General features: G+C 42.6%; 1 protein-coding gene across 1 annotated transcript; it reads right to left on the bottom strand.

Annotated features, from left to right (window-relative positions):
• Positions 1 to 5,345: 5,345 nt before the first annotated feature.
• LOC123065785 (salicylic acid-binding protein 2) lies at positions 5,346 to 6,660 on the bottom strand. The gene is made up of 3 exons (XM_044489001.1): positions 6,207 to 6,660; positions 5,971 to 6,105; positions 5,346 to 5,874 (listed from the first exon to the last, which is right to left on the bottom strand). The coding sequence occupies exons 1-3, from the start codon at positions 6,591 to 6,593 to the stop codon at positions 5,590 to 5,592; spliced, it is 807 nt and encodes a 268-aa protein (XP_044344936.1). The 5' UTR covers positions 6,594 to 6,660; the 3' UTR covers positions 5,346 to 5,589.
• Between the last annotated feature and the right edge of the window lie 4,610 nt (positions 6,661 to 11,270).

Raw genomic sequence — 11,270 nt, 5'->3', positions numbered from 1 at the left:
ACTCCTGCTTAGCTTTGCCTTTATCCGGATCGCGTAGATCGCACGCCCACTCCCAGTGCGTGGAGGCCATGTCGTTAACTCAATGTCGCACGCCCACTCACACAAGGAATCAGCTTTGTGTGTTAACTGTTTTCCCCTTTCTCTAGACTAGATAGCTTAACCTTTTTTTCAGTCGAGTCTATGCCATGGTTGCAAGAAAAGTACCGATTCCCAATAGTCCATGAATTTTCCCAGTCACTCGGTCAGGTTGAGCTCGAGAAGACATATGGTTATGGTATATAAACCTCAACCGCTAGCTGGATTTACCCGGCCGGTGCTTGCTTTCGGTGAGTGAAATGTGACCTTATGTCATCCTTGCGTGGCCGCAGACACTTTCGGCGACCGAACCAAGTGGGATAGCACATGTGAGTTTTTTTTTGTAGGGAATGCACATGTGCACCTAAAGTTGTGTTCATAGTAACTGAAAACTGGGTCGGATTCCTTTCGGTCAAAACGAACTTACCTTTCTATGGGCATGCCAAGCGCGAGCAGCCCAAATCCCCGTCAATGCGTGAGTGTAAAAAATGTTTCGCGAATATCATAAATTGTTCACGAATTCAAACACAGGGATCGAAAAATAAATCAGTTATCCCGCGCAAATAATAGGGAGCTCCTCGATAGTTACTACAAGTCCGTTAAGCTTGCTGGACGTTTTAGCATGGAGGGGATAATCAAAGGCAAGATGAATGTTTCAGACCTCTCAGGCCAGGGTCAGCAGCAAAAAGCAAATACTCCGTTGCTCAATGGCCGGCACCACTACGGGGTACCGTCGCCTTGTCCGTCGATGGGTCCTTTGGGGAGTCGGATGGCACCGCGGCAGCATGTATGGTTCTCCGAGATGAAACAGGTGCAATTTTGTTTGCAGCCTACCATTACATATTCAACTGTAATGATGCATTGGAAGCAGAGATTCATGTCCTCATGCAAGGTATGGCTTTGGCTATACAACACACATCGCTTCCGGTGGTAGTTCAGTCAGACTCGGCTGAAGCTCTGTCTTCATTATCAAGTAATAGCCTCATTAGATCAGTGTATAGTCAGTTAGTCCTTGAGATTAAGGAGCTTATGAGTGTTAGGGAGTTTTTACCTCAGGCCAATTATAGCCGCTTTGATAGAACCATGCATGTGTGGATAAACTCGGTTCACCTTGTATTGAGGAGTTGTGGCCTCTTAATTGTAACACTGCCACAATGCAATAAAAATTTCCTTTACCCCGATTTTTTTTACTATGCATCGCTCCTTGCGAGTGATACGATAGCAATTACTCAGGCGAGGTACGACCTGGGCCGAGGGCAGGTAAGCAACGAGGTGGGATGGTTTCCACCGGTTTTGGAGGCTTCCATCATTCGGTTTTGGCAAGCTTCTAGCTGTTTTTTCCTTTCACTATTTCCTTGTTGGTTTCCTGTTCGGTTTTTATTTTCTGTTGGTTTTTTCTATTTTTTATTTGTTGGTTTTTTGAAATTCATGGACGTATTTCAAAATTTTAACTTTTTTTTCAAATTTCTGGTTTTTAAATTCACAGATATTTTGTAAATTCATGAACAATTGTGAACCGGTACATTTTTTGATTTCACGAACAATTTTTGAAATTCACTAATTTTATTTTACTTTCAGACACAACTTTTGAAATTGCTGAATATTTATTGAATTAATTGTCATTTTTGAATTCATGAACATTTTTTAAATTCATGAAATTTTATTTAATTCATGCTCTTAAAATACGTTGTTGTTGGACATCACTAGGAGGTCGTCATGCGGGCCAGAAGAGCGCCTGGGTGGAGGTCCCCAAGCCTCCACGTGGTTGACCGACGAAGTCAAACCCCTGGCCGTGTCACATGCACACGTCAGGCACCCTTCACTCCGTCACCTCTCTGTCCCCATGGCTCTGTATGACCCTAAAAACTATAGTCATATTTATTGAGGAATTTTTACGCCACTGCATGTACGCACTCTGACGCGATCCAATTTGGAGACCTTTTTTGTTACTCCCATGAAGAGCGAAAATTGCTGCTGGAGCTATCTTCATCAACCTTGCAGCTGTGTGGGTTCTTAAACCCTAGTCATACTATGTGAAAAGCATATTGAATTGCTACTTTTGTTGGTTGTTAAGCCTATTGTTGTTAACAAGCTTTTTCATTTTGATATATGTGGGTTTACTAGTGTGATTATTCTGCATGAAGCTATTACTGATAGTACGTCAATTCTTATAACACGGTGACAATGGAGAGACTATAGTTTACCATCAAGGTTTGCTTGACCCTTTGGCTCATAGCACATTACTGTGCAATCGCATATGACTTAAATATATTTTACTTCCTGTAGGTTGTCCTTATGTTAGATATTTAGACCCATACTCCGACCCATTTTTCATATGGGGCAATGAGATGTTCAAAGAAATGTTTGAAACAAAACCCAGAAAGATTGTTAGGATAAATAGACTAGCCACGAAAAACAACAAACTTTTTGTTTGCACAACGAAGAAGACAACAATCAACTATAAGATGGCACTAATTTGCTTACCTTGTTTTCTTTTCCTATGTACATATTTCTAATGTTTGAAAAACAAAATTTGTATATTTTCCATTCTCAGTGCTTTCCAATACAGTTCACCGATGATTACTTCGCAAATCACATGTATGATCATGAGACAGGGAAGATATCCATACAACACCCATTTATAATGTCGCGGTCTTCCTCAAGAGGGTGAAGAGCGGACAATCGATCCTTCACAGGCTTGGGACTTGAGTCGTGCACTCGTGCTGACCTTCAACATCCAGCAAGGCACGGTATGGGCCTTCCGCTTCTACAACTTGCAAAATGAGCTTCGTTTGTATGTTCATAGTCTATGATGCGACATTTGGAAGGTTCTAGATTCCGAATGTGAAGTGACACTTGTTTAGTTTGGTGCTTGTATATCTTGGTACTAGTTCATATGGTGCTATTGTGATGCTAATTATGTAATGATGGTTGAACATATGTTGGATATGAAATATGTTGTTTTCCAATGTTCAAATTCAAATTCTTGGCGAATTTGGTTATTACGGGGATTAATTAAGGAAAATTAAACATATCGTCCTGATCATTACATTGGACATGGTTCAGAACAACAAAATGTGTGCAATGATCGCCTACCACACGCAAACTATTGTGCCATAGGCAGCATGAGCAATGGCAAACGAACACACTCCTTTTCCACCTTAACAAACAAACCGTGTGTGATATATGCCACCAACGCACACATTTCCTCATAATTTTTTTTTTCGAGAAAACTTCCGATCTATTCATCAATTATCAAGCTAGTACAAATAACACTAGAAGTAAAATTTACATCTAGGTCCGTAGACCACCTAGCGACGACTACAAGCACTGGAGCGAGCCGAAGGCGCGCCGTCGCCATCGCCCCTCTCTCATCGGAGCCGGGCAAACATTGTTGTAGTAGACAGTCGGGAAGTCGTCGTGTTAAGGCCCTATAGGACCAGCGAAGTAGAACAACAACCGCCGCCGATAAATAGAAGCGTAGATCGAAAGGATCCAACTTGCATACACATAGACGTAGAACGAAGACTAGATCCAGACGGATCCACCGAAGTCAAACGCCGACTGGATCCCACGAGATCCGCTGGAGACACACCTTCGCACGCCCTCTGGCAATGCTTGAAGCACCATCAGGACGAAGGCTAGGCGGGGAGAATCTTATTCCATCTTCAAGAAACCGCCGCCACATCGTTTTCTTGATCATGGCAAAAGCCCTAACAAAACTCAGAAAAACACCTAAAAACGGAGCCCTCCCGCCGGCAAGGGCCAGAATCCATAACACCTTCATGGTTCAAGTATCATATGAGACGAGACGGATCGACGGCGGCTACGGCAAGAAGCAGGAAAACCTAGATGGGAGTCGCACGGGCATGGGCGAAGACATTTCCTCGTAATCAACTGTGTGCCATTGATCCCTGCCTCAAACATGAATGTGCCTTTCGCATCGTGTGATATGGGAACCAACAAACACCCATTTGTTTCGTTGTCACTAATTATGTGGTATGGATCCCCTGTCACACACGTTTAATCGGCGCCAGTTGTGTGCAATGGTATCCCTTTGCGCACACCGTACCCTTCTTTTCAAAGAGACTGTGCGCGGCAGACCACACCATCGTACATGTCTTCTTCAATGGTGTATGACCCCTCGACTCGCGTTGACGACTGGACAATCCATATGCAATGGGGTTCTGAACCGCGTGCGATGACCGGATGTACACTAGCGTAGTCTTGAATCTTCTGAGCATGGGGGGCTTGCCGTGGCCGTATCGCTTGGTCCAAACAAGGCCAGCATGCATGGTTGGGCGCGCGATCCCTGTCTCCGGGTGGTTGACCTGGCCTATCAAGTCTTATAATTAGCTCATATGGAATTGCATCCATTGGGGTAGAGCATGGACCCTGATGAATGTACAGAAATGGTTTAGGTATACTTCTTAGGTAGACAAGATAAGTCTATGGGTTAATATACAGTAGTGGTTGGGGCGTCACCCTATGACGCCGCTCGAGAGGAAGCTATGCGCAGGTTTTCATTTAAAATATACATAGCCTCGGTCTAGAAAAACATCTCAGAAAAAAATCCTGACCTTCATCTAAAAAAAGAAGTAAAATTTTTTTATCACCGCAATGTATCATCGAGTGCCACTTTGCATAACCCTTCATTTAAAAAAACACCAGAGATTCCCGCCTCCATCTAAAAAGAAAAAAAATACATTTAAAAAATAATCTGCACCTTCATCTTAAAAAATTTCTTACCACAGCCAACCAGCTTGCGACATGTGACATAGCTGGTTGGCCGCTCTTCACGCGTAGCTTAATGATTTTAATGGGGCCGGTTGGTTGGTGGTGATGAGCAATGGTGAATCCACATATGGCGTTGATTATAATGGATCGACAACGAGTTGATAGCGATTATATATACTCCCTCCATTCCTAAATACAAGTCTCTTTTAAGATGTAATCACCCCGTTTCTAAATATAAGTCCTTTTAGAGATTTCACAATAGACTACTAAGCAAAATAAGTGAAATCATACTCTAAAAGGTGTCTATATACATCCGGATGTAGTCTTTATAGTGAAATCTTCAAAAAATACTTATATTTAAAGACAGAGAGGGAGTTTATATATAAAATATTTTCGAGTGTACATTCACTCATTTTACTCCGTATGTAGTCCGTATTAGAATCTCTCAAGAACTTATATTTAGAAATGGAGGCGGTATTATATTACTCCGGTCACAAGTTACATGCGCCACGATTAGTACCTGTCAACATAGGTGCTCACCAACATTTATCTTTATTAATTATTAAATAGCCACAAGTTACATGCACCACGATACGATGTTGAAACATCATCTGTCTTATATGGATAGAGTGCAGTAGAAGTCTCTGAAACACAAGGACCGGGACAAACCTTGAGGTAGGTAATTACAGCAGTAGATGTGACAAGTCACAAATGCCGGCAACGAGACGGTATCAAAGGTAAACGGATAGGTCAGCAAAGCAACGTGCGTCGTCAATTTCAGGCAGCATACTTGACAGCGATGTCAGCGAGGCAGCGCGCCAGCTCGGTCGGCGTCGAGAGCAACGCCATGTGGTCCGCGCCGTCGATTTCCATCACCTCATCCACGGGGTAGTTGTGCAGCATCCACCGCTGGAACCCCTCGACAATGGCGTGGTCGTCCTTGAAGACGACGTACGCCTTGCGCACCGACCCGTAGCGGGCCTCCGTGTACGGCGGCTGCAGCCTCAGGTCGTCCACGAACATGGAGCTGACCCTCATCAGGGATCTTCCCAGCGTCAGGTCCTGCCGGCCATATGATTCCAACAGCATGCAACCTTAGAAATGTTCACGTGCAGGTAATGAACAAAGCAACAGGTAGGCGGAGGGCGGACACTGTACCTCCGGCGAGCACAGCTGGAAGAACTTTGCTCGAGTGACCAGCGGCCCGAACAGCATGGAAGTAGGCAGCTTGCCCTCGGGATCTTGAGGCTTGAACTCCGTGTCCATCCAGTCCAGCGTTCTCCCCTCCACGAACTTTTAAGACGAAACTAGTTAGATCGCGAGCAAACAACCAGGAGTACAGGGGTTTTCCGTTTCAGGAAATACTACTTCCACGCTCATGGTGGTGTACGTACCTTTTCAAGCACGTACGACGGCGGCGACCTGTGGTCCGGCATGAAGGCGGCGACGAACACCGCAGCGGCGATCTTCTCGGGGAACAGCTCGCAGGCGAGGGCGATGTTCACGCCGCCCAGGCTGTGGCCAACGAGGACCACCTTCTCGCCGGGCGGGAGGGACTCCAGGAGGTCCAGCAGCGGCTTGGTGTAGTCGCGGAACGTCGGCACCTCGCGCAGCGGCCTGGGGTCGACGCCCGACGCCGCGAGGTCAGGCGTGCTCACGCGGTGCCCGGCCGACCTGAGCCACGTCGCCACCTTGAACCAGGACCAGCCGCCGAGGCATGCGCCGTGCACCAGAACGATGTGCCTGCTGCTAGCTTGGCCCGCACAAGCCTCCATGTGCATAGGTGGGGTTTTGTGACAGTTTTTCTGTGCTTGAGCTATAGCCGTGGCTCCGATGTCTACACAGCGGGACGCTGTGGGATTTATATAGCCGCTAGCTCTCGAAGATTTGGCTTGGCAAACTGACATCGACCGGAAGAACCAAGTGGAAGGAGTTTATGGAGCTTATTAGCTAGCGAGGATAAGCTTGAATAATCATGTATGTGAAGTCAAAGGCAAATGAAGCGAGAGGCGATCCTATTTTTATAAACTACTACTAGAAGAGATCTTATATATGGAAAGTAATTGGAGGCAATCTTATTTTTGAACCAATGCACTTGCTAGTTGCTTGTATTCATTTAGTGTTTTGTCGAAATGAATCATAAAGCACTTATGAATCATGTATTAGCTAACTGCTCGTGCGTTGCAATGGATGCATACATATTCTAGTGATTCAACACTAATTATATCTTAAATATGCCTTACATCCATCATATTCTAGATTTTGATTAAATTTAATTTGATTTGAGTATGTGTAGGGAATGCAAATAAAGTATTGATTTAGTTAAGATTTTGGTAATATTTGATTTGATTTAGGTATTCGTAGGGGGGAAGGAAAGTTTCGATTCACCTGAGATTTTGGGAAGATTTGATTTGATTTGTTTGAGTTAATGCAGTATGTTATTTTGGAAAAGTATCAAATTGGTTTAGATTTTTTCAAGATACTCTATTTATGCTGGTTTTAATTTTATGCGGCATCGGTTGAGACTACTAAAAGGTCAATAGAAAAACCAAAGAGGGAGGGACGCATGTGGGCGAAAAACCCAAGGGAGGAGGGGACGCGCCCGAACCAACTCCTCTATAATAGTAGAGATAAAGTGGCATCTATCAGCCTCACATGTAGAATGCATGCACGAGTCGGTTCAAGTAAAATCTTAAGTTGGGTTACACACTTATATTTCAACATTCACCTTTACGTGTGGCTCCCTCAGACAAATGTAGATAAAAAATGGGCTAAACATTTTCTTTGTCTAAATTGGCCTCATGGCTCCGGTAACATGTAGAATTGTATGCATCAATCATTTCATACAAAACCTGATGATGACAGAAAAAGGAGGGTTCCACACTTATACTTCAACATCCGGTGAAGGAGGTTGCAGCGGCGCGCCATCGGCCCATACGAGAGAGAGAAAACAATCGGCCCTAAGATTTTGATGTAACATCTTTATTTTTCAAGGGCATTTGTACTGATGGTTTGACTAATAGAACAACATGATTTTTTGCCAAGAAAATATTATAACATTTGTCTTTCCATGTAATGTTATCATTTATAAATTGATGGTCAGAAACTATACTACGAACAATGCACATTTAGTAATTATTTGGAGTTCTGCTTTTAGGATTCAGTGCCTTCTATTTTGCAACTTTGAAATGTTTAGTGTGTATGATCCATCTACAAAATTTACATGTAGCAATATTACATCAATTATTTTTCCTTTAGAAGATATTTTCACTAATAAATACTTAGTTCAATAGCAAACTAGATGAAACACCACATGTTGTTGTGGGGATGTTTTCCAATTTATTTAAATGAGATTTGGTCATATGAAACATGATTATTTGAAGTAATAATATGAGATGTAAGACCGAGAATACATATGAATGTGTATGGTTATTGTATAGTTATAACGTTTATTAAAGAAAAAATCACAATAGAATGAAAATTCCCATGCATGTTTGCATGTTGAGGTGACTTTTCTTACGCATAGTTGCATGTTGAGATAGACCTTTTTCATGTATGTTGAATGTTGAGGTGACATACTTGCATGTTGAGAAAAATATGTTACTAGGGCTAGTTATTTAGATGTAGTAGATGCAACATTCCAACAAAAAATATATACACTAGCATCCTCGTAATTTACTATGTAGTACTCCCTCCGTCCCATAATGTAAGACGTTTTTTGACACTAGTGTAGAGTGTCAAAAAATGTCTTACATTATGGTAAGACGTTTTTTGACACTAGTGTAGAGTGTCAAAAAATGTCTTACATTATGGGACAGAGGGAGTAGTTGATTTTGTTCGCCCTGGAATGGTAACTAATATTATTCCGCTACTGAATGGTTTCTTTTTGATAATATTTGTATCCCTTTTGCATTGCACAAATCATAAAAAGGGATTATACGGTTATTAGTAATGACCTAACTAGAAATTGTTCTTTCAAGTTGCCTAAGGGACCACAAAACAGTTTCTTTATTTTACAATAAACCAATATTTCAAATAGTGGGCTATGTCAAATCATGGTCCATCCAAGTCAACTAAATGGCGCTATAACGGCTAAAACTGTTATACTCCACTATTTTTTCCATGCAATCATCCAAGTTACTTATTTATATAAAAATGAATGTTTGCATAAGAAAATAAAATTAAGTAAACCAGTTGCACATTTGTAAACCTAACTAAAACACATACAATTTCTAACACGATTATTGTTCATTTGATACTATGGAACCCTAGACGATTGTGAATTAACTCTCTGAAAGTTTACTAGTATATGTTACTCCCTCGGTAAAGAAATACAAGAGCTAGGGAGTATGTTTCATGAACGAGGTGAACGAGGCACACCCAAATCTGCAAAAATCGCAGTGAGAAATTCTACAGAGCTGACATCGGCGATACAGATGTGCACATGTGTAAAGGTTTGATGGAAGTTGAATTATTGTGGAAATCTGGGAGATGTTGACGGCAAGATTAATCAAAGACAATCGGTATTAATTATGCGCCGGGGCCACTATAAAACTCTGCTCTAGAGACAACTGGCCGTGCAAGTTGCGAACAACAGAGAGTCTCAACAACAGATGATCTTGTTTCCTTTCTTTACCGTGAAAGTTATATGTTGTTTACATGCGAACCAAACAGAGTACTCCGCGTTCCAAGTGAATCAATAGATCAATCAACAAGACATATCATGGTGCTCGGGACTGATCTCAACTGTCAAGTTAATTATATTAACTCCTGCCTTTCGCCGAGAAAAACAAGCTGGAGATTCGGCGATGGTGAAAGATAGTAATCCCCAGATAACATCAAGATGCCAACGGTTGCTTTGAGTATAAAGTCGAGCATGTCCGCTCCTCACGGGTAAGATTTTGAATTCTTTTATGCCTCTCCCGAAGACTACAGTTGGCATCCATGATGGTGCAGCGATGTCAAAATTTAAAATGAGGCACTCGTTCAGAGCGTGTAGGTTAAAGAACGGGAGCCTCCAGGTAGACACCAACTTATATACTGCAACTGGTTCTTCTCGTAGAACAAGTTACATAAATGTACAGCACACCCCAGCTCTCATAAAATGGATTAGATACATGATGAGAACAGGCAGCACAATAATCTTTGAACATCTCAGACAATTTAGATGCTATTTTAATGCTCCTCAAAAGAGAACTTACCTCAAACCATTCAAGAACAGCTACAGATGTATCCATCTTTGGTGGATCAACCATAATACTCTTTCGTAAAGAACTCTGCCATTGCCGACCCACAGAACTTATTATGGCATCGCCAACGGCGACCCGCAAACCGCCCGCATCCATTCGGACCGCCCTGTTCGGACGTGTTGTGCCATCCAACGCGGGCCATCGGACGGTCCAGACGCGTTTTCTCCCGCAAACCGATGATAAACGCGGGGAGGGTGGGGGGGCTTTGCGGGAGTCCGGACATGCGAAACGTCACTCTCCACCCTCTTGGCCCACCTAAAAGGAAGGCAGAGCCCGCGCTTTTGTAGCATCCCGCATTGTTTTCGCGCCAAAATCCCTAACTTTTTTTCTTTCATCCCGCCGCTCTCCGCTCAATTCCCACTCTTTTCTGCCACACTCTCCTTCCTTCTGCCGCCGACACATCACTAGTAGAAAAAGGGTCAAATATGAGAAATATTAGTACCGGTTTGCATATGAGCCGGCACTAATGCGTCCATTAGTGCCGGTTCAAATGACTAGGCGGGAGGAGACCTTTAATACCGGTTCATTGTGAATCTTTAGTACCGGTTCGTGCCACGAACCGGTAAGAAAGATGCTGGCCGGGCACCAGCATTTTTAGTACCGGTTCGTGGCACAAACCGGTACTAAAGTTTTTGTGGCAGGGGCTATTTTTAGTCCCACCTCGCTCCCCTAGCAAGAATTTGACCACCTTAAATATGTTACTTCTCAAACTATCACAAGCATTTGGTCTTCATTGAACTCTATGTGTAGGATCTGAGGGTGCAATAGGAGTCTTCGCCGGTTCTTAAATCGGTGGTAGATTCCTATTGACAATTTAGATTCTATACAAAAAGATCATTGATGATCAATGTATTTTTTACGTATTTCTCTGTAGCAGTAGCGCGTTTTGGCTGAAAGGCGGTACTGATCAATGTATTTTTTCTGTGTTACTTCTCAAACTATATAAAAAGGAAGACCTCTGTAGCAGTAGCGCGTTTTGGCTGAAAAGCGGTACTTATCAATGTATTTTTTCTGTGTTACTTCTCAAACTATATAAAAAGGAAGAAGAAGAAGAAGAAGAAGAAGATGAAGAAGAAGAAGAAGAGGAAGAGAAATGACCGTGAAACAGTAAATCACAGCAGAACGAACTCTGAAGCAGAAAAGAAAAAACTATATAAAAAACTACTCAAAAATAAATAGAAGAAAAAAAATAATGCAGGAAAGAAAAAA

The sequence above is a fragment of the Triticum aestivum genome, chromosome 3B (assembly GCF_018294505.1).
Source record: "Triticum aestivum cultivar Chinese Spring chromosome 3B, IWGSC CS RefSeq v2.1, whole genome shotgun sequence".
NCBI lineage: Eukaryota > Viridiplantae > Streptophyta > Magnoliopsida > Poales > Poaceae > Triticum > Triticum aestivum.
The sequence above is the reverse complement of the archived record's forward strand: the minus strand, read 5'-3'. Positions and strand labels throughout refer to the sequence as shown.